Here is a 24,267-nt window from a genome sequence, read left to right as displayed (position 1 = left end):
TAATTCTAAGCAGAAACAGAACCTCCCATATACTCCTCCCAAGAGTGGAGAAGCTGCAGCAGAAGTTGACTTCCTTCTACTGCACTCTCCAAACGAGGATTCTAATGTCCCCCACAGCAGCTACCAGTGAGGACTAACATTAAAAGAACAGTAACATAAAAAGACATAGAAGTTAGCAGGCACTTGCTTATCTCTTATCAGCTATCGTACCTGAAGAGGGAATTCTGTGTAGGGTTTGAATTTGTGACCTGCTAACAACCAACTTTTGTACTCCTTTATCATCACCTCCCTTTGCCATGATCCTCTCAATGGGCTGAAAGGGAAGAGCTCTGAATTTCCAGTGTACCAGACAACTGGCTTCTAAGTAAGAGATACCCATGGCAGGAAAAAACCCAAAGCATTAGGAAACTTTCAGTAACATCTCTCTTACAGCATAAACTATAGCAGGCATTAAATTCCAACTGCAGAAGAATTACATTGCTTCCCATGACCCAAGATTCGTACAGATTGCTTCTAAGTAGCATTACAGATAACTATCAGCTTTCTTTTCCAGAAATTTCAATTCATTGTTACCTCAGTCAGGGAGCACGCAGTCAGCTTATGCCTGACCATAGAGCCTCACCTAACTTTTTAAATCAAGGTAATCTATAGTGTTTGCATTCCTATCCAGAATAAGCCCTTCAAAAAAAGGATTGCAGAATTTCCTACTTCTATGGACAACAAAAGCCATACCTACAAAATTTTTACTCTAAGCTAGTACCTATTAGAAACATGGATTTAAAGTTGTTGTGGATTTAATAATGTAGATTTCATCGTCATCCCATTTCAAAATGGGACTGGAAAACTCGGCAAGCAGCATCTGCCAAAAATATCACGTGTTTATAGTATAGTCTCCTGGCACATTGTGACCGGAATATTATAATGCCTATCATCTTCAGTTATGAGAGTCACCACAGGCCAGTCCTCCTCTGGGTCATTGGGATAAAGTGTAATGAATTCCTCAGTACTATATTTATACAGCCGATACACTTGGATGGTATACTGCAGAGCATAAGCAAGGAGAAACATTTCCACCTACATTGGAAAAAAACAGAAATACAATGTGTAAAATTGCACATATCCTTTACAAGATTTTTGTCATAGAAACAGTAAACTAATACCCACCAGATCTATTTTTTCAAAGGAAAAAAAATGAAATAAGAGTGTAGCTCTAGTTCAGTATCTTAATCATATACCTGGAAGACACCATACCTTTAATAGGAAGCTCTTCAGGCCCAATGACATACTAGGATATTAGTCCTGAAGAAAAGCTACTTTACACAGAGAATCCCACTTCCCTACTGCCACAAACAGACAGACATTCTCTCACATCACTATTCATCCTGTTAATTCACTAAACCAGACAAGAACAAGTTTCAGGCAATGATCCTTCCCCTCTTACAGGCTACTCTGAATTCTCTAGCCAAATAAAAAGCAGATGGAAAGTCCTTATAAAGCCTGTTGGAATATGAATTCTGGAATATGAATTCTGAAGGAATTCAGAAAAAGAAGCTGGAAAACAGTCTATCTTGTCTGCTACAGTGGTAAGTGTATCCCATTACAAATAACAATTTAAAAAGAATAGCACTGAAATAAATAGTCAGCAGAAACACACAGACATTACTTATTGACTAAACGTGGCAGCAAAAAAGTCAGCCAAAGTCACTTATTTAACAGTAACAGCAGCCTGTGTCATCTACACTACAGTCATCAGATTTTTAAGTCAGTACACAGAAACAAAACATAATACTTCCACGTTTCTAGTGTCTGTAATTAAGTAGTGAATTTAACTTCAGTACCACACTTGTAACATCTTCAATGGGATTTTTTTAAAACAGATGTTTCTGAAATCTTTCCAGTTCATTAACCATTACATTTTGGTTTGGGGCTTTTTTTGTAACATGCATACCATTTCTGCAATGTATAAGGCAGTAACTGTGATTAATTTATCAGAATTCATCAAGTTCATGTACTACACACCATCTTCTCTTCATAATTTATGTATTAGCTGTTATCATAATATTTTTTAAAAAACTAATGATTGAGACTATGTTACTGTTAATAGAATATTGTATGTCCAAAGGATGCTACCTAAGTGTCAGTTGTGAGACAAAAATGAGTGTTTAAAAGGAACGCTTTTACATACTGTTACTACAAACTAGTGGTTCTACTACGTTTTTCCTACAAAAGACCAGACAGTGCACCACTAAGTTTTGCCAGATCAACAAAAGTTCGGCGATTTATTACACTACTTGAAATTAAAATCTCCAAAGCAGGAAAATAATAGTGTAAGAGCCATTTCTCCTTACTTGTTCGAGGCCTCCACTGTGACCAATATGATTCAAGTGATTATGCATTAACTGACAAGGGTTGCTAGATGTATCCCGTGCAAACAGTAACCATGAGAAGACAGGAACTCTCTTTCCATTTTTATCATCATTGTATAATTCAATGGCAGTGTTGAGCATCAAAAATTTCAGTGCTTCATAAAGACTGTATTCTTCCTCTTCATTTTTAAACAATTTATCACAAGCTTCTCGTTTCTCAATAGGACCCTTGATTTCACTTATATTCTTCCACTATAAAAAAAAAACAAACCACACAAAACATCTATCAATAGCAATCACTGTGCAAGAGCAAAAGCTGCTTGTGAATTGTCAGATGTTCAGCACAGGCATCCTGAATTTAACTTATGAAAGGCTTTGTGTGTTTTTAAATGCCACCACGAATACTGCCAGAGTTGTAGTCCTGTCATGGTCAAGTTGAGATAAAGATTAATTCAAGCAAAATCAGCCTAAGCAAAGCAAAAGAAAAGGATGCTGGAAATTGCTGCAAGGTGGAAATACCAATATTGTCATGGAACAATAATCAATAAGGTAATAACCTTTTTTACTTCCTGTATCGTAAATCCTACATCCATCACATTCTTTACATTCCATTTACTCAGAATGCAGTATTTCATAGCAGCCCTCAAACTGCCTTTAAAATATTGTTAAAGCCCTTTAACAAAAGAGAATATGCATACATATTAAGATAGAAACAACTGAAGAGTTTTTACATAGGTTCCAGAGTTTAAAGGGGTTGAAAGATGGGGCTAGATAATACAGTATGAACACTGAAAGGGCACAATCATTTTCCATTACCCTAGAATAAAAACATATGAACATGGAACAAAACCTATTCCTTGAAACTACTTCAACATTATTCTGTTGTTTTTCTCCACATTGTCTGTTCAAGGTAGCAACAGCATTACCCACAGTCTACATCATTCCTTCAAATAAACACAAGAAACTGAGGCAAAATGTTACTCGATTACATTTATGTCTTCATTGAAACCTGTCTAACTAAAAGCTTTATGCAGAGCTACTCACAAATTCCAGCAGCAGCCTAGTGCAAGCAGTGAAAGACAAGAAAAGTCACACAGATCTATATATTCTTTCCTTGAGGAAACGAAAAAATATCTTTTTTTTTTTGCAGTATACCTGAAGTGACTTTCACTAGTAAAAGCTCTATTATGCTAAATTCACCATTCAAAAAACTTGATAATTTTTCTTATTTACAAGTGACCAAAAATAAACAAAATCACAACCTTTTTCCTTAGAAGTATTAAATAGTCTTTAATTTCATCACTTATTTCTCCCATCCTTCTGCTCAGTTTCTGTTTTAGCTGCCATTGCTTGATCCAGTCATACCTGCTCAGCAGATTTTCAGGAAGCTGGAAGTCGAGAGAAGAGAAGGCAGCGTAAGTCAAAAGTCTCGAAAGGAAAAGCCACCAATTAGCACATTTTTATTGATTTTTTTTAACATTTTGCACCTTAAAAGATTCCTAAACCATCTGTTCTTCTAAATATAAGTCACAGTAAGATGGCCATAACTTAAACACAGCTGGTTCTACATAATACTTTTTGGATAACAGCCAAAAGTCTATTGCTTTATTTTTAATTAAAACAAAACTCCAGCAGCAGATGACACTGACACTTGAAAGTGTCCCTAAACCAAGAGAAGTTTAAAGATGTGATGATATCCACCAGATAATCCAGAACTTTCAGTGGAGTGTAAACTGCTTTGCCCAAAACACATAAGCTGTGTCTTCTTTTCAGGGAACACATTTAAAACACTATGGGACAGGTTTTATTATAAAGAAGAAAACAAGCTGGGCATTAGTTGATTGACAGATCATACTTTAGCCTTTGAACTGCTTCTTTTATGCTCACATGCTACACCTGCTCAATTAAAAGTTTTTACACTCCTCTTGAAGGACATCCTAGCAGTTGCATGTCCAGTTTATTCTCATTTATTAACCCTGGACCGCTAGCCTACACAGAGCCTGCATCAGACATTCATCATTTACACTTCCAGCAGCAGCCTGGACAACTGGAACCTTACTCCCCTGAAGGCGGCCACTTTTGCATAGGAAGCTTCTTATATGTTTCCATGTTCATCAATATCATCAAATAGACTTCATTGCCACAAGACAATTTCTGGAATACTCTTCTACTTTTAGGAAGACACCTCACTTTGCTTATCCATCAGTGCTCCCTCAGATCTGTTCTTCATATCAGGTTGGAGTTGTTCTTCCACTTAAGTAACATTTAAGAAACAGGTAATACACAGATTCTGGAAAGCCTACAACATCCAATTTGTTAATCTACTTCTTAGAGAAACCATATATGGCACCCAAGACCACATGCAGTAAATTTGAAAACCAGTTGCTTTTTTCAAATGTGATTGGAATAAGTTGTCTGTACTTTTGTTATTGCCAGATGTATTGTGGAAAATATCGTACTGCCATATTACATGCAGTAAGAAGAACAAGGCAGCAAGATGAAGACAAACAAGTTATATTACAGTCACCACTACGGTTACATTTATACACTATAAACTGGACCTGGACTCAATTTCAAGTTGGAAAAATCACTGTAAAATAAAATTTAACATTAGCACTTTGCAATTTATGGGGATATTATGACATGAGTATATACAGCATAACAGAGATGTGAGATCACAAAATTATCGAAGAGGTTAGAACCAACATTTCTTTACTATCAGAGATCAGAGCTTGACACGTACCATAGTAAAATCTTCACTCTGCAGCCAGCTTGGTAACTGGGTAGCTTGGCTTAGTGCCTGGAAAAGAGTTGCTCTGAAAGCACAGTAGTTATCACCTCGTACTCTCCTAATAGACGCAAACTTCTGAGCAACTGCTTCATATCCCTAGAAAAAAAACAAACCTCAAAATCCAAGTAACATAAAAGCATTAATAAAACATTTCAAGTCTTGCACTGGTATTCTAAAAGATATAGGAATATTAGTATCCAAATGCTAATGTTATTAGGGAAAAAAAATAAACAAAACAACAGTTTGACCCACTACACATTTTGAAAATTCGCAAGTGAAGCAATCATCCTTCTGTACTCAGCACTAGCGAGGCTGCACCTCAAATACTGTGTCCAGTCCTGGGCCCCTCACGACAAGAGAGACATTGAGGTGCTGGAGAGGGTCCAGAAAAGAACAACAAAGCTGGTGAAAGATCTGGAGCACAAGTCCTGTGAGGAACAGCTGAGGGAACTGGGGCTGTTTAGTCTGGAGAGAACAAGGCTCAGGAAAGACCTTATCACTCTCTACAACTACCTGAAAGGAGGTTGTAGTGAGGTGGGGGTGCGTCTCTTCTCCCAAGTAACAAGCATTAGGCCAAGAGGTAATGGCCTCAGCTCTGCCATGGGAAGTTTAGATGGGATATTAAGAAAAATTACTGCATAGAGAGGGTGATCAGGCATTGGAACAGGCTGCCCAGGGAAGCGGTGGAATCGCAAAGTGCTCAAAAACAGTGTAGTTGAGGCTCCCAGTGATATGCTTTCATGGTGGTCTTGGCAGTCCTGCAGTAATGGTTGGACTTGATGAACTTAAATCTTTTCTCCAACCTAGTAGATTCTGTGAGCATAGAATCATAGAATAGTTAGGGTTGGAAAGGACCTTAAGATCATCTAGTTCCAACCCCCCTGCCATGGGCAGGGACACCTCACACTAAACCATGTCACCCAAGGCTCTGTCCAACCTGGCCTTGAACACTGCCAGGGATGGAGCATTCACTTCCTTGGGCAACTCACTCCAGTGCATCACCATGTTCATCATAAAGAACTTCCTCCTTATAACCAATCTAAATTTCCCCTGTTTAAGTTTTAACCTATTACCCCTTGTCCTATCACTACAGTCCCTAATGAATAGTCCCTCACCACCATCCCTGTAGGCCCCCTTCAGATACTGGAATGCTGCTATGGGGTCTCCACGCAGCCTTCTCTTCTCCAGGCTGAACAGCCCCAACTTTCTCAGCCTGTCTTCATATGGGAGGTGCTCCATTCCCCTGATCATCCTCGTGGCCCTCCTCTGGACTTGTTCCAACAGTTCCATGTCCTTTCTATGTTGAGAACACACAACTGCACACAATACTCCAAGTGAGGTCTTGACTTACTCAATATATGTCACATGTAGTTTGTTTCTGCCTCACAGAAAATTTTTGTTTACATTGAAATATCTTGACACATGACTCAGCACATTTGTTACCTCTATGCTTTTCCCATTACATACACTTTCATCAGATGCATTAGTGCTGAAATGTAATTTGTAAAGTTCAGCATGTCTCTTCAGCTATGCATTTGTATTTCTCTTACTAATCTCTTGAAGGTGATACATGGATATTTCAATTTATGGAAAGTACTTTTAGGTTTACTTGCATACCATTAAACTTTAAAATTGTGTTAAAAAACCAAAACAAAACAGAAAAAAAAAAACCAAAACAAAAAGGCCAACCAACCCTATGCTTTATTTTTTACCATTCTAGTTCAAGACTAATTTAAGAAAACTAGCACAAAGCCTACAAATAGTCCAAGAAAAACTTAAGAAAAACTGAGCCTATTCATTAATGTTCCCCATCTTAAAAATCATGCAACTCACCAACTAGTTATTTGCCTTCTCCCAAAAAAAGTTTGGTGATCTGCTCTGCCATTTCAACAGCCAACAAAATTACCATTTTATGGTAATAAACCAAATCTAGAACTTCAATTGAAACCAGTAATGAAGAACAGTATTAGTCAAAACCCTACACTATCAACAAGAAGCCTTACTAAAAAACACATTTTGAACAAATATGAACAAAACTATCTTCCAGTTGTCAGCCATTTGTAAGACTAGACACTGGAAACATTGCTATTGCATTGCCTGTTTTAAATGTTGCTCCTATAGGAAATCACCTACTAAACATAAAAACAAAAGCAAAAGGCCCAACAAAATTCAACAAAAAGCAAACTGATACCTTTCTCATCCTTTTTGCCACTGGTGTATTTCCTCTCCATTCTCTTCTACAATACTCCATGATGTCCATTTCAGGTGCAACACTTAGTTTATATTCTGTCAAAATAGAGTAAGTAACATTAGGAAGAGAACTATGAAACAGAACAACTTAATTTCTAAATGCACTCTCACTTTAAAATAACATTGGTGCACAGGAGACCGGTAGCACTAAATAATTAATAGTAGCCGAGGTGAAGAAAAATAATTTTGTTCCTCTGTTCCTCTCTTAACAAAGTATTAATTGGCAAAGAGCAGAAATTAGTTAAGTACTTTTCATTTTCTTAGCAATCAGAAAAATATTTGTCAAGGGAGAAAGGTAATAAATCTTTCTGAAGAAGCCAGAAACAACGGTAGAAAGAGGAAGCAACAAGTTTTCTCTTGGAATCCCATCAGCCTTCATTCCAAAACATATAACACTAAGGTTATCAAAGGATCCCAGCAACAGATGCTGCTATAATGACTATAAATCAGTAATTTCCAAACACAACACTCATAACTTAGGCTATATATCTGCTTTCCAGAAGATTTACATTCTCTTGTAAAATAATTATCGGAACATGGGAAAAATATACTAAGGGCAACTAGTTTTAAATAAAACCTATCTTTCATGAAATAAACTGCACAATGTATTCAGTCATGACAAGTAACTTCTAGTGCACACAGAGACATCTGTGCACAAAAATCCTTGGGAACACGGGTGTCAAATAATCACAAATTAGTGCTATGAATTAGCACACAGAATTGTAATGCTGTATTTGAAACACCACAAGAAGTCTGAACATACCTGAAGAGCGCATCCCGCAAAGTAATTCTCTCTCTCTCTGTATTTCTTCTGCATCACGGTACATATCCTCCTCACTGCAGTAAGAACCGACACACGCTTCATGTAACAGCACAAATCTTAACCACTTACCTTTCCCCCCATTTTCAACCACCAGTAAAATACTTCTTTTTCCATTTTTCAACTCAATTTACTTTCCATCTATTCACCTCCCTCATATATGACAACTACATTGGTAATGAATCCCTGCCTGAATTTCTGCTGGGTGTAAGGAGACTACAGAGTACTAAAATCCCTTTATATCTGTAAATCTTCCAGATAAATTTGCGAGAGACACAAGCCAAGATCCTATTTGCTGAGTATACAAATACTACAACCTACACATGCTAATAAGAATGGATTAATCACCAGAGCTTTGTAGCTGTGCTCCACTGAGGCTGAGCAACCTGCCTAGTAAGGAGCACAGTACATGACAGAATATCACAATGAAAAGTAGCCAGCTATCTGCAGATGGTTTGAACATTACAGACTCAAAGACAACAAAAATTCCCACAATCCAAACTGCAGCCTATAGGCTTACTGAAATTCAGCCAAATATTTCCTCGTTGAATAACACGGTCTTTTTCACTGTCTGAAGAGTCAAATGTCTCCATTTGAGCGTATATACAGAGTTTCTCAAGTCAAGTTATGACCATGAGGGAGGAAATGATGGCCTAAAAGGATATTATTTCTATGCAAAGCCTAGCATTAACAAGAAAATGATCTTAAAGATAGGGTGTGAACATTACTGTTGAGAATGAAGGTTCATAGTGTTAAAAAAAATAATAAGCTGCACATTCCTTTAAACATGATTCTGAGTGGCATGTCATATAATCACCTCTACCAAATAACGAAGACAGGATAAGCAGTTCGAGTGCAGGAAAGGATTTAATGCAGCCAGCTGGTAATTAATTACTCCCATTAAACTTCAAAGAATACACTGGTAAATCATGGCTCTGTTTCTTTTCATCCAAACCAGCTTACTTCAAAAAAGATAACATTTCTAACCCATTTGCATATATTTCCCTTGAGAAGTACAAAGATAAACATAGGTTAATATCAGGAAACCGTACTCTACTGTGCAGTCATATGAGACTACAGTTTAGATTTTACTCAAGTTTCAAATCTGTAACTGTCAAACTAGGCTTCCTGGGTGCTCAAGTAGCTGTTTGAAATCTGATTCATAACAATACTACATAATATTTAATCAAAAGAGAAACAACAGATGCAGTAGATATTAAGCACAGGACTTCATAAATAGAGTACTACATGCTGAAAAGTAAAATAGTAGAAATACTTATCCCTAGTCCTATCTCTGTTACAGTGTGCCACTGGACAAACCCTAATTTGCACGTGTAATCTCATTTCTCAGCAGAGATTAAGGCTGATTAAAGTTTGTGAAAAATTTCAGGAATGATTAATGACCTTGAAAACACTATGAAATAAATCCAAACTCCTCAGTATTTGACAGCAGCAATCTCTAGCCTAGTTTATCTATAAGTTAAGTATTTAAAATATAAAGCAACAAAGTCCCTTTGTGAGCATGAACAAACCTGCTTCTACAAGAGATCCCACAGAAGTGGCAGGGCAGGGTTAAGCCTTACTTAAGGATACATCCTCAAATACATTAGATTATAAGGCACAAAGAGAAAAAGTGCTCAATGCAGTAAACTAATGAGGTTACTCAAGAAAGAAGCCTGGTGTAGAGCAAGCACTGTCATGTTCCTCTGCAGTATTACCTCATCTTCTTTCTGAGAGCTTACAAAAGAGAACCTGTAGATCCAGAACCTGACAGATCAACATCCTGCGTAACAAAGTACTGCAATTTAACTAAGTTGTCTTGAAACTAAGTTACAATCCATCCGCCCACACACTCTCATTTCAGAGTTGAAAGTGCATTTTAACACTGTTCTAGCATAGCATATAGTTAAGTAAATCTCTGGAAACAAGAACGTGGAAACTTAAGCCTTTTCCATTAATCCTGACATTAATATTTAACAATAGAGTGAAAATAAAATAGCAGATGGAAAGAATAATTAAATGAAAACAGGTATGCACAAAAGAAAAAAGATAAATAGTGCATAGTGTTGTGTGCAAACACTTAAATTGTTGAACTGAAATTGAATCTGATTCTGCTGAAACAAAGATACCACAGAAAAAAAAACTACACGATAGTTTACTTAAGAGTATCTTGGTATTTGCTTTTTGAAAACAAACAACAAAAAACCCATTACACTACCAAAAAAAACACAAACATACCACCTAATCCTAATAGTCTGAGATGACAGCAGACACAACTAAGCTGGACAGAAGGGAAAGGACTATGGGAAAAATATAGTTTTATAAGTTTGTCCTAAATAGCCTTAGATGGGGAAATAGTATTAATAAACTATAAAAATAAGGTGGCCTTTATAGTTCAAGGTCTTACATTCAGACCTATTTCACTAACCCTCTAACGTACATGAAATTTTGCCAAGAAATTCACTTTCATGAATAGAAAGTACCCCTCCTTTTCTACAGAAAACCTGCTGATATACATACATTAAAAATAACCCTCACCTGTCCTCAGATGACTCTGCTGCCAAGCAAGTACTAGACATAGGTAGATATAGTTCACAGTTTCTAAATTCATCGTGATCTGTCACAAGGGATTTAATATTTTCTGTCTTCTCAGGTCTCTCGGTACTTCTGTATACATAGTCCTTTCTTAACTCCGATGGAGATTGCTCTTCATGGTAAGCAGCTGCTTTTGTTGAATCAAGCTCATTAGAAGGAACAGGAACACTCACTTCCTTTTCAAGCTTCATCAGCTGTGTGACAACACTCACTCTCTCCAGTGTTTGTTCTGCACCCACAGGAACGCCGGTTGGTTCTGTCATCCACCCTTGAAAATTATCCTGGCTTTGAAAAATGAACAAATATATGAAGAGTACCTCTGATAAAGAACAAAAAGTACATATTTTCAGAATATTAAATCCTGAGAATTCACAGAGTACTTAAATTATTTAAAACCGGGAACAAAAAACCAGAATAGTTTGGTGAGATAACGCAGCACCGAGTCTATTTCCAAACTCATCTCCTTGGCAAGCCACTATATAGATATTGGTCACCTCAGAACTGATAATCTTAATACTCGCTATATACATCTTAAAGCCCTACAATACTGTACCGTTAAAAGTCTCCAACCTGCCACAAAACTTTCTTTCCCATTCACCACTGTCCTTTCGCGCTAGGGCCCTGCTGGGTACCAAGCTGTCCCACAGAGAAAATCTCGAAAGAGAACTGTAGCCCTTCCTCCTCTTCACTCGCCGCCCCGCTCCCTCGAGAAGGACAAGGCAAACCTTGCAAACCACCAACCGCACCGCCACACCGAGGAGGGCAGCTGAGGCTTCCCTCACCTTTCTGCTACCCTCCGTCGACCCCAACACCGCTTGCCGGGGCCGTGTGGGGCAGGCAGCGCGCCGCCGCCCGCCCGCCGCTCGCCGCTCATGCTGGGTTCGCTGAGGAAGAGGCCCCCGCTCAGCGCGCACCTTGCCGGTTGCAACGGCTGCAGGTGGGTGCGCACGGCAGGCTCATCGCCGACACAGCGCTGGAGGACGGAGCGGCGAGCCGGCCAGAAGCAGCGGCCGCTCCGCGCCTACTTCCGCGTCGGCGGCCGCCGAGCACCGTCGGCATGTGCGTCATCACGCCGGAAATAACGTTTCTACGTGCCAGCGGTTCCTTCCTGCCCTCAGTTGTCATGCCGAGGCGCAGCGGCGCAGTACAGGAGGGTGCCCAGCCTCCATCACATGTGCGTTGGTGGTGGGAGGAACCAATGTTGCTCCCGTGTCTACGGCTATAGGAGTGCTGGCCTGGCGTGGGGCGGGAGTGGGGTTGAAGAAGCGCATGGCTTTGGTTAACGCTGAGCCCGATACCTTGGGACCCGCCGCAATAGCCACCCGGGAGCGGCGGTGTTGGGGTAGCTATGCCGCTGTGGGAGGAGGGCCTCGCCGCCGAGCTGGGCGGGACCGACCCCGCCACCCTGTGAGCACCGCAGCTGATACACGGCTTAGTGAGGGGCTCCGGCCGGGCTAGAAACCTACAGAGAGAATGCGTGCTAAACCTTTTGAAATTACGTACTATGCAGAATTAAGCATACCCAGTGCTATTAAAACTGAAATACTGAGAGCAGCAAAAAGTAGGAAAGATGTGCTGTGGTAGAAAAAAAAAAGACCACTGAAGTCTGAACCTTTTGGGGGGTGTTCACCTTGAAACTGAGCCAGAAAATTGAAGTGTTCATCTTTCTGTCATTTCACTCGTGAGAATATGTTTTCTCTGAGCAACACCAGTGATGCTAAGACTGGGGGGAAATAATTACAAATATGCTCATCCCAAAGGAATTTGAATTAACAACAAGAAGTTGTTTGCAACATCCTGAAATTTCGAAGTCGCATTAAACTGGTGGACGGTTTTGTAAAATCTCTTTGAACAACTGTCTGATGGACGGGTTTTTCTCAGAAGGCATTCTTGTTTCACACTGGCCGTTAAAGAGTTATAATGGTGGTCAAACAACTAGTCCACATGAAATACACCAAACTATTTCCCATGTTCTTCTAATTAAAATAATTCAGTATGAGTAGCATTTAATAATCATTACAGTTGCCTGCCTTTTAAGAGTAGGCTCTCAGTTACCCACATTTGTTTTTCTCAGCAGCTTTATGGGAGATATATGGGTGGCCATTTCACAACCCTTCAGAGAACTACAGAGCAGAATTATTATATTTAAAGTTTTAAAGCTTTAAAGTTGCAGCCTAGACCTGGTTCTTCCTGATGAGCAAAGTAGTGTGCAACAAAATGACACTGCAAAATACTGTACCTGAATTATTAATTAAATTTGCAAATTTTATGCTTGCTCTCTTTAGAACTGATTGGTTGTAACAGAAAGCTCCTTAATAGCAAATTGTATTTCCTTTCTCAAGAATTCCTAGATGAAAACCATGCTGTGATGTCAAATAGGCACTGAAGCAGGTGAAGGAAGCCTGAGGCTTCATTGTGCTGTAAAGCAAAGGAATGTCAGCTTAAATTACATGAGGAGTATGTGCTTTGCTAGGCTTGAGCACCTTAGTTAAGTGAATCTTCTGAGTTCAATAATTTAAAGAAGGTAAATTAGATTAGATGTTAGGAAGAAGTTCTTTACTGTGAGGGTGGTGAGGCACTGGCACAGGTTGCCCAGAGAAACTGTGGATGCCCCATCCCTGGAAGTGTTCAAGGCCAGGTTAGATGAGGCTTTGAGCAACCCGGTCTAGTGGAAGATGCCCCTGTCCATGACAGGGGGCTAGAGCCAGATGATCTTTAAGGTCCCTCCCAGCCCAAATCAATCTATGGTTCTATGAATTCAGACTGCATTACAATAATGCTTGCTATATGAACTTAGAAGAAAAAAAAAAAAAAAGAAAAAAATGGGTGCAGTCTTTTTGATTTGGTATTTATCTGCTTATATATTGACATAACCCTCACAGCTTATGTCAGTCACGTGACTAAAACTTTTTTCTTCATCACAAAAAGACCAAAACTAAGTACTCAAGTGAGCAATTTTCCTGATAAAAGTTTGTGTTTGCATTAACAGAAAAATATCCTAGATGTCATTAGCTGAATAAATAAATCTGACAGAGAAGTCTCTGCCCAATGCTCCCCACACAAAAACAAGGAGAAAAGTTCATAATCTTCAAACTGCATATATTCCATAGTTGAAAGGATTCAAGGTGATTCAAGAGAACATGTGTCAGTCCAGCCTTTATATAAAGTACTTCTAAAAACTGTGTTTCTCTCTGCCTCTTGTAAACAACATATTGCAAGCATATATGAAATTTATTTTCTTAGCAAGGGGTATTTTGGTGCTTAGTGTTGATATGTAGTAGATATACCAGATCTATATTATCTGGAAATAATTGAAAGCTCCGTGACACATTTCACAAGATCAAGTGTGGCAAAAGAGAAATGTATTAGTCATTGCCTCCCAGGTTGCAGAAATTCAAAGAATAGTTTTAGCTTGCAAATACAAAACAGTGTCTTAGGAACCAAATGCTGTAGCTTTTTTTTTTTACAAGTATTACGAAGTTCAAAACCAAAAGGAATCGAGCATGAAGTCCTGAAATTTGCTTTCTAAAGACTGTGGCAATGATGAACTGGTTTTTGTTTTTTTTTTTTTTTTTTTCTATGATGATCCATTTTTAAACAGATTTTTCAAACCAGAGAAACTGCTTTGTGATTTGTATATTAAGTTCCATGTTCTGGGTGTAATTAAACAAATTAATCTCCTTTGCTCAAAGTATATAACATTTCTGAGCAACAGATTTACATAAACTAACTGCATTAGATGAAACAACAATGCAGTGTTTACTTTTTTTTGCACACACCTGCTTCCAATATTTTGCACTGACCTTTGAGAATAATATGTTAATCATAATTATTTTCATTTGGAGCTTGGGCTATACATGGTCACCCATATCCACTGACAGACAATGCTGTATTTTCCAACAGAGGACAGTTTCCCTTTGCAAAGTCTTCAGGGCAGAGGTACTGTCTTGCTTTTCAGTATTGGCAAATAATGAACATATGTGCACAAATTATAAAAACACTGAAATTACAGATGCTAAGAAGAGGATTCTGCTGAATTTCTGAAATTAGTTTGAAAGAACAATGTTGACATTCGGAAAAAAGTCATTGTGTATTAAGATCAAGCAAGATAGATGTATTCATGCAGAATAAAAAACAGAGCAGCTGTTTACTTCTGTTGAAGATACCAAATTTTCACTTTTTGTGGGGTTTTTAGAGAATGTGGCTTAAGCAAAATTTAGACAAGCAAACCCAAGATATTTGTGTTTCTCCCAAAACATCTAAAACTTGTATTTTCAAACTTCCATCTACAAAGTCAGTAGAAAGCTAAGTATCACTGAAGCCTACAGCAAAAGACCAAAGTCAGGTCCTTTGTCCTGCACATGATTTATTAGTGGTTCAGATTATTTCACTTAGGAATCTAGCTCTCCTGTTGCCATAATGTTGCATGGGAAGGCTGTATAGTTCTGGTACCTGTGGGAGAGGAAAGATTTAGCCTCCTATCTGAAAACAAAATTGAGATTTTCAGTTCTCAGCCCCAAGGTACCAAGCTTAAGCCTGAAAAATCATGTGTGAATGAAGATCAGTGAGCAATTTATTGTAATGCAATTCTATGTTATAATTCACAGATTTGCAAGAGCATATATCTGGGATGCTGATTCAACCTGTAATTAATTCAGTGGGGTTTACTTATTACTGTAAACTCCCCATATCCTTCTGTAAGTGTAAGGTACAGCTGTTCAACTTTATCACTACAATAAGAGCATGTATCCCAATCTAGATTTTAAAAAAAATCACGTAAACAGCAAAAAGTGCATTAGTAGATACCCAAACTGAAGAAAATATTGCTGTTTAATGTAACTTTGACCCAAGCACTTAGAATTCCATAAGTGTTTTCTCTGGACTGACACTGTGAAGAGGTGACAAAGCACAGAGTGAAAGAGCAGCAGCACATGGTACTTCGGGATTCTGACTTCTTCAACTCAGAACTGAGTTAAGTATCTTTGCAAAGCAAAACGTTTTAACCTGGAAGACTCTGAAAGAGTTACATGCATACAGAGTGATAAAATGCATCAATGTTCATTTCATAAAGTGGTATAGGAAATTAGACTTTGTTTCCTGACTGACATACAAATTATTCGCTTCAAAACTTTATTTTATGATTTCTGTTTGCTTTATTTTATTATTGCTGTTTATGAGGATGAGGTGGAATGTTCAGTCTTTAAGTTTATAAGTAAGAAGCTTTTCTTACTTATAGTTTCATTTGGATTAGGTTTTTTACTCATTTTTACCTGAAGTAACATTGGCATCCTTTAAAAAGTTTGTGAAAATACACAACAGAGACATTCAGTGCAGTACAAAAGCTCGTATTTTGTAGATCTGAAACATTTTTTATACTTGGTACTTTCTGGTTAAAGATGATAGCAACTCAGACTTTGATACAAAAAAAAACAAACAATCAAACACTGTGAAAAAGAATTTTGAATGTTCTTACCTTATTTAATGCATCTTGGTGCTCGCCAGCAGTTGTCTTCTTTGTCAAACTAATTACAGTGCACTACCTGAAAATTGTTCCAAAGATTTCAGGAGTATGATTAGAAAGCTTTGGGTCATCAATTCTGCTTGTGACTATAGGGGAATACCATTCAGAAGAAAATAGATGGGGAATACCATTCAGAAAAAAATAGATGGGGAAACCCACCAGTAAAAGTCATTGGGTAATACAATATCCATTATATACTTCTGTAATTATGTATTACTTGGGGGGGATTTTGTTCTCTAGCATCCCTGAATTTGATAGTTTTTAGACGTGTATTCTTAGAAAGATATATCTTCTACTGTATTTTACTAAGCGAGCTCTAAATTGGCATGCTGCTGCCTGTTAAGCAAAAATGCAGTTCAGTATGCTATGTCCTTTTTTAAATGACTGTGAAAAATACATAGGCTGTGGTTTTGGTGCAGTCAGTGGGTTTCTTCAGTCCCCTGAATAGAAAATGGAATGTGTGAAAAAAGTCAATATGACCTAAACATCATTAGTAAAACATGTTGTTTGTAGTAAATGTAGTAAAAAAGAGTTGTTTGTAAATGAAAAAACTGTCACTTTTTCATGGTGCACCAACCTATACGATTAAAACAAATCTTGACAAAAAGGAAAAACAAAGGCATCTTTAAAAACCTGCTTTACAGATTTTCTGAACAGATGTAGTTTGCATATTTGAAAATGCATGCAGATTAAAATGAATACAGATCATGTCTATGCATTGGATAAAAATGTTTGCTAAAAGAAGTTACCATATGGTGTAGCAATTATTTTTCAGTATTAAACAAAGAGTAGTTCGTGTCTTCTAACTGGAAAATATAGATAGAAATATTTTTTTAGAGTGCTCTCAGTAAGTCAACATTCTCATCACTTAATGTGTCAGATAAGGCAATACATCCTACCAGCTGGTGGCTAGACCAAGAATGGCTGAAATAATAAATTAATAATACAGAACAATTTGTATATTTCATGCCTTTTTTTTTTCCTTTTCAGTTTCCATATTTTAAAAAAGGAAGAGGAAATAGAGGTCTGCAGAAACCAAGTAATGCAAAACTCCAGCAGATTTTTAAGACAGAAATATAAGAAACATGCACATTGCCCATCTGTTCAACCCACAGTATCAAATATGTATTTCCTTTATTGATCACTTGAATATTCAGTTTTCTTTCAGCCTATAGAAAAAGTTTAGAATTAGAGTTACTGCTCCAGGTTTTGCATTAAATCTGCAAAATATACATGTATTTTTATTATTTTGGAAAGAAGAAAACAAATAGGTCTTGTTTTCATAAGACAGCAGAAAAAAAGGTGACATTGTGCTTGCATAAAACACTGTGGTCACTGGTGCTGCTGCTAAAACTGACAGTGTGAATGAATTTATTGCTATCAGTAGACTTCTGAAGTTACCCAAACCCAGCTGTGAAACAGCCCATGAGATGGATTACATGATGAAGCACTTGGGTTATGAGCTACACAACAACTTCTGGCCTGCAACATCACATTACTTTTCATCAGGGAAAATTTTCTACTAGTAGGGCTTGTTGAAGTCTCAGTTGAGAAGCAGGCAGTCGGTAGTAGAGCCACCAACTTCTCCTTTGAAATGCTGAGACTTCCTCTTCAGTGAGGAGGACCATACATCTGCCTGACCACTTGAGAGTAATAAGGCAGATGGAAGACTGACAGTGAGAAGCAAAATCACCATGTGAAGATAGGAGAAGTGCAAGATAAAGTCAAGTGATGAGTTGTAACATTCCACATAGGGAATCCGACATGTCTGTATCCATCATGTTTGCTAGGTTATCTTGTAAAAGCTCATCTGTGCACCCACCAAGGAGCACGGAGAGACCACCCTCATCAGCTGTACAGATGGCAAACCTGCAAGCCTGGCTTCAAATCTAAGGAGAGGTACCTTTTGTAGTCAAGTGTACTTTGTGATGTAGTGTGCCATTAGGGTCAAGATGTTGAGAGAAGCAGCCTTCAGCTGAGTTACTGAAATAACAAAACATTACAAAGAGCTCAAAGAGTATGCAAGCTGCATCATAAAAATTGTGGTTTAGTATAAAAAATCAAGAAACTATGTGGGTTTTATTACACTGCTCAATTTACTGAGACTCCTTTACTATTTTCTAAAAGAAACAAAGTGACATTTCAATGAGTCAACAGATCAGCCTCAAGGTCTTTTTCAGTTCATTAATAAAATGAATTAGATCCATTCATTTGGAACAAATCCCTCTCAGCTGATGTTCATAAGTCTACCTAATGAACAAGCCTTTGGAGCTGCCTCAACACAGCTGCCCTTGCAAATACTAGTTTGAAACAAGGAATGTATCTATACCTGCTGTGCAGCTACTTTCCAGCTGACCAGCTTCTCCTTAGACTCCCACTTGTTAATGCTAGCTCCTGTCTTTTGTATTAGGTTCTTGCTCCCTGAAAAGGTATAGCTCTCCATTCCTGGCTTGACCTTGCGACAGCCTTCTTGGATGAGGAAGACAAGGGCTACTGAAGTCCTCATCCATTAGCCCTCAGCCAACTGTGGTACTAGAATTAGCACTGCAGACTGTATAAGCCTATTTCTTCTTCTTGGAGTGCAGCTGGCAACATACGCTTGGCTTTCACCAAGAAGCAGACCATAAGTCTCAGGCACAACATAAACCCTTTACTGTGGTACTGTTCTTAAACCTTCTTAATATATACAGAAGATTTTTAGTTAAATATATATATATATATATATCTTTTTATAGGAGGACTGATCCATGAGATACACTGGGCTAAGAGAGAGATCTTTAAAGGGGGAATTTTCCTGTTATTCTGTCATCAAAATGAGCAGAAGTGATCAAGCATAAAGGATGATACCCTGAGAAATACCTTCAGGTCCCTTGCATGGAGTTCATTGCAGTTGCTGCATCCTATTCTGCTCCAATGGATCTATGTAGTATCTGAACAGAGATTGTATTTGTAGTCACAATTTACTGTGGGCAGTGGAAGTCACTTGTTTCTAATTTGACATTTTCTGCAGGCCTTATTAGTCTCCACATAAACCCAAAACCTTCCATATTTTTATCTCAAACATTAGTACTTTTTGTGGAATTTTGCAACAGCAAGATTCTGGGCTCTTCATTCTCACCTAAAAGATAATGAACATTGTCTTCTACATCTCAGACCAACCTTGCAAGTTAGGGTTAGGTTCTGCCTTGGAGTGTGGAAAATGCTCATTTACATTTCAGCTAAAACCCAAGACTTTGGGGAAGAAACAGGTAGATCTTGTTGCTATTGCTGGGTTTAGAGACAGAGGAATCCCAGGCAGAAGGTGGGTTTTTCTATTATTTTCTCTTTACACAGTGTTCATGGAGACTGGTTCAAATGCTAAGCCCTGTACTAGTATTTGGAATACAAGAAGATGGAGTTCATAATCCCATCATGGGAGAAATTAAAAGATGGAAGATAAACCTTAAAATGAGTGGTATCTGTTCAGTTTATCCAGGACAAAATTTAAGGGTCATTTGATCACACTCTGTTAGGAAAATCAATACTTGTTATTTGGCCTTTCAGCCTAACAGAAAAAGACGTATCAGTATTCAGTAACTGGTAGATGTAGCAAGACAGCTGAAAAAAACCATGTGCTTTTAAAAGTAAATGTAATTCAGCAGTGAATTAGCTCACTGAGTGATTTTAAGGTTAAATCTAATGCCTTCACTGAAAAACATGCTCTCTTTTGAACTAGAATGAAATTATGCAAGTCTAGCCCAGTGTTCATACTTAGCATTTAAACCTCATGATTCAAATACCAGTGAATTTAAACACACTGAGAAAGAAATGCCAGGAAACGAGCAGGTTGAACAGCTGGTAAACTCTGAGCTGGGTGCTTTCCTGTCTGGCAGAAGAGGTGTTTTCAGACAGAAACCTCATTTTTCACTTGTACAATACTGACATAATCCTGTAGCACCCTACCTTTCCTTAGCTCAGGTGTGTAAAGGGGCTTGAGCAGCATATGCTGTCTTGATGCATGCCCTCTTAGGCAATAGGCTTAAAGTGAATGTCATGTATTCCCATCTAGTCCCAGGTTCTGTGATTGTGGATCCCATCCAATCCCAGCCAGAAGAGCTCACCCAGGCAAGCTGGTGGCATGTTCACTGGGGTACATCAAGAGACTAGGCACTGCTAAATCTGGAGACACCCAACCTAGGAGGTGCTGGTATACATATGGAATGTGTGCTGTAACTGAGGTATGGGACCAAACACTTCTTCTCCATTCAAGAACTCCTGTTTTCTATTTAAAAGTCTCCAAATTACTATACATTAATATTTTAAACTGCCAAAAAAAGATGAAATATTAATTTACTAATGTAACCCGATAATCTAAACAATCCTACTGCTATGAAAGTATCGGTTAGTTTTGTTTAAGTGTATCAAGCAATGTATCATATTCTGTACAGTATTCTGTATCCCTAGATGAATTACACTTGGGAGACCAAACATTACAACTGGCTTTTCTGACTATTGCTACTGTGATGTCCTTCAACTAAGCCACTCCTACAGTCTGAAAAAATGTCTTTGATCCCCTTTCAAATATCTCCATAATAACCTTCCTACTGTTAGGATTTCCACACCTTCTTTTCCCTGCCTTCAAGTAATTCACAGAGCACTTCTATACAGAAACACTTCTGGAGTTGCCCACAGCAGAACCAATACCTAGTGCTGTTTGCACTAGGGTTCTTAAAAAATACCCAAACCAAAGCCAACGAAAACCAGCCAACACAACCTGCTCATGTCTTTTGTCCAACATCTATGGATGCTTTGTTCTAGTAAACAAGGTAGAACATCCCATGGCAGTTACTGCACAATTTTATTTGTGTCCACGTGACTTTGTCAGAAGCTCAAAGGAATGTCTCAACTACAGGTATCTCTGTAGGTTTCTGGAGTTATGCTCATACTTAGTGCTATGGCACCTGTAAGATGTGAAAAAATTCACCTTGTTGGGTATGCTTAGGGTCTGTAAGTTTGAATCCCACTTTTCACCTTGCTTAGATGATATAATATGGTGTAGATGTCCATCATTGAGGACTCATAAACTCCCATGCTCAAAGCTAACCTGACAAGGCTAATAAGGGTGTTCGGCAACCTTTCCCTGAATATACCTTTGGTGACCCTGAAGTCAGCTATGTGGTGCAATTTGACCCGTCATACCCCTGATTAGGTGGGCTTTTCACAGCCTGTTAAAGAAGAGCATGTGGTTTCATTCATGTCTCATTCAAAACTTCAACAGAAGGTGGCTAAAGTGTTTATTGGCTGTATCACATCTGTGCTGCTGCAGCAAAGAAGCACTGTAAATGCCAGCCAAATGTGGGGTGACAACCCACAAACAAGAGGAAGCCTTAAGCGAAGTCATCGGTACAGGAGAGACAAGAAATACTTTTACACTTCTTGAGAACGCTCACAGCAGTGAAGTCCCCTACTTCAAAAGGGTGAAGAAGCTTAAATTACAGCAGTCATGATCTATTCGTGTGTGTCATGTTTCAGGCAATAGGACAAGAGCAGCAAGTACACTTTCTGTGGATATTACAATGGAAAATTTTCCTATCTCCAGTCTTAGACTGGCAGTTCACACACAGTTAGAAAGTATCCATGGACTTTCTGAGCTTTCTACATGAACTTGCTTGCCTCTCCTAGCCATGTCTTTTCCATACTTTCTTCCACACACTGCTGCCAACCTGGTTTTAATTAACTATTAAGTCATTACTTGAGCTCCCGTGTACCATGTATCTCCTGTGTTAGGTCCAGAGTAACTCCAGGATTGATTTTAAACCCCTGTCTTCTCAGCCTCTTCCTCCAGGCACTTTTTGCTCTATTCTAATGCATGTCCTGTGAAACATAGGTGCATGTGATAGGACATTGAAGGAGCAAAGAGGGAAGACAACAAGACTTACTTTTTCTTTTTTCCTTCAGGTAGCATTTTTTCCCCTAAGTGTTTTAACATCTGTCATCTTTTGTTTCCCAGTACCCAAATCCATAATTAAATACTTCTGCTAATTGCCAATAAATAAAGTTAAATTCCCTGATCTGAGCCTGGTTTGCCCATGACAGTGCATGGTGATTTTCCCTATCTTTATCTTGGCCTAAAAGCGTTCTTGCTCCTGTTCATCACATTTTCTTCCCCTGTCTCTCATTGGGGTGGGAGGGGGTGATCGAGCAGCTGTGTGGATGCTTGGCTGTTGGCTGGGGCCAACCCACCACCATTATCTGGGCAACTCTGACAAAGAATTCCCAGGAGAACTGAGCTTACTGAACTACCTTTTCTGACGCTTGGAAGCCATCTACTGGATACATAAAAATAACACAAAATCCTTTGTAGCTAAATGCTGTATTTGTCATTGGAAACTCAAAGGCTTGTCATTTCCAACATTTATAAGATGTAGTGTATCACAATCCTGAAAATTAGTGCCCTGGGGAAAATTCATCTGAACATGAGAACTTAGCTTAAAAGATGTGGAGTTATTAGCTGCTGTATGTGCTAATATACGACTTCAGCAGCTGCTGCACGCAAACTTGCACCAGTGCATTCAACTTAGTTGCCTCCACATTTCAGTTAAGAGATGATATATGGCCAAACTCTTCACGGCACAGGAAGATGTTTTGGTTAATTGCCCTCTAAAGGCATTAACATTTGAATTATGCAAAGCTGGGATATGCTGGAAAGAAAGCACCCAGGACCCACTCTATCTATCATCAATTCCATTTTTCCTTCCCACCAGCACTGACCAACATGCATAAAATCCTGTGCCACAGGTCCCAGCAATGCCCCAGCCATCCTCCTCACCCACTGGCCCTGACTGACAGAGCTCCATGGTTCCTGAAGAGAGATGCAAATCAGCCAAGCTCCAGGGAGATACTTTTTCTGCTTTTACCTCCTGTGCCTGACAGAAACTTCACCTCCAGGCTCTAGGGAGCGTGGGTTTCCATGGATTTTTTCTGATAAATCTCCAAAAAGTCTTCTGCAAAGCTGTCTGCTCCATCCTTGACCAAAATCAGGGTAGGACTATCAACCATGAAAGATGCTGCAAGCAGGAATGAATGCCATTTAGTGAGGCAGCAGCACCCCTCCAGCCCAGCCTCCATGCCGGGCTCCTCTCCCAAATGTTTTCAAGGGAATCTTCAAAGAGCCAAATCCTGCCCTCTCACAAAATCAGGCCCAAAACCAAAGTTTCTTTCCTGCCAGGGAGGCCTTCAAACACCCTGAAACCCTCACAAGCCAAGAAGGGAGGACCAAGGCTTCTGTGGCACCAAACTCCCAACTTTACCTTTTCTTCAAAATGTGGAGCTTTTAAGGTAAACGAAGACTCAAAAAAACATTAGTGCTTTAATGGTATTAAAGTAACAGGGTCACAGATGGGACTGCTGTAATATTCCTAAAGTACAGAGGGACAGGGAAATCAAACTACTAGCAAAAAACCCTACGTCTTTCCTGTGCTTTGAGGAGAATGGGCATATCTTTGAAGAGAGTGGATGTATCTTCATTTTTCTGAACAACTAAACTAATTTGAAATCATACATTTTCCTTAAATCTGTCCTTTAGGCAAATTAGAAAGTGCATTTGGAAACTATTTCATAGATATTGAACTCTATACCCTGAAACTAAGCAGGTAGACTTACTGCTAACAAGCACCTACACTGTGATTTTTAATCGAGCTCAATTTCGTAGCCACAATTTGGACAAGAAGCAGTTTCAGCATGAAAGTCGAAAAATTGAGATTGCTGGTATTTTCCTTTGGCGTTAAAAAGAAATATAGATCGTGGTTTATACATTGTGACGCAAAGTTTACAAAAGATTACATTCAAAACTTATTATTTTTCTCAATGATAATAAAATACACAAATTCCTTCAGCTGCTGTGTTACATTCTAACACACAGTTTCAAATTTGGGCAAAACACAAA

The 24,267-nt window shown here is 38.7% G+C and overlaps 1 protein-coding gene across 2 annotated transcripts; it reads right to left on the bottom strand.

Moving 5' to 3' along the window:
- Positions 1-532: 532 nt before the first annotated feature.
- On the bottom strand, positions 533-11,873 carry OTULIN (OTU deubiquitinase with linear linkage specificity). 2 transcript variants are annotated; one of them, XM_031052896.2, is made up of 8 exons: positions 11,605-11,873; positions 10,766-11,107; positions 8,171-8,244; positions 7,349-7,443; positions 5,110-5,253; positions 3,629-3,754; positions 2,349-2,618; positions 533-1,074 (listed from the first exon to the last, which is right to left on the bottom strand). In XM_031052896.2, the coding sequence occupies exons 1-8, from the start codon at positions 11,694-11,696 to the stop codon at positions 880-882; spliced, it is 1,338 nt and encodes a 445-aa protein (XP_030908756.2). In that variant the 5' UTR covers positions 11,697-11,873; the 3' UTR covers positions 533-879. The 2 variants fall into 2 exon arrangements, with proteins under 2 accessions (XP_030908756.2, XP_012985596.2); XM_013130142.3 differs by having other exon boundaries at positions 10,766-11,103.
- Positions 11,874-24,267: the final 12,394 nt, after the last annotated feature.

Source organism: Melopsittacus undulatus, chromosome 1 (genome assembly GCF_012275295.1).
Source record: "Melopsittacus undulatus isolate bMelUnd1 chromosome 1, bMelUnd1.mat.Z, whole genome shotgun sequence".
Classification (NCBI taxonomy): Eukaryota; Metazoa; Chordata; class Aves; order Psittaciformes; family Psittaculidae; genus Melopsittacus; species Melopsittacus undulatus.
The sequence above is the reverse complement of the archived record's forward strand: the minus strand, read 5'-3'. Positions and strand labels throughout refer to the sequence as shown.

Excerpts from the sequence above, each read along its gene's own strand:
- OTULIN (XM_031052896.2), bottom strand. The coding sequence starts at position 11,696 with ATGAGCGGCGAGCGGCGGGCGGGCGGCGGCGCGCTGCCTGCCCCACAC. Across the intron at positions 8,245-10,765 it reads GCAGAGTCATCTGAGGACAG|TGAGGAGGATATGTACCGTG; the intron begins GTGAGGGTTATT and ends TTCTTACTGCAG. Across the intron at positions 1,075-2,348 it reads ACAGTGGAGGCCTCGAACAA|GTGGAAATGTTTCTCCTTGC; the intron begins GTAAGGAGAAAT and ends TTTCCAATGTAG.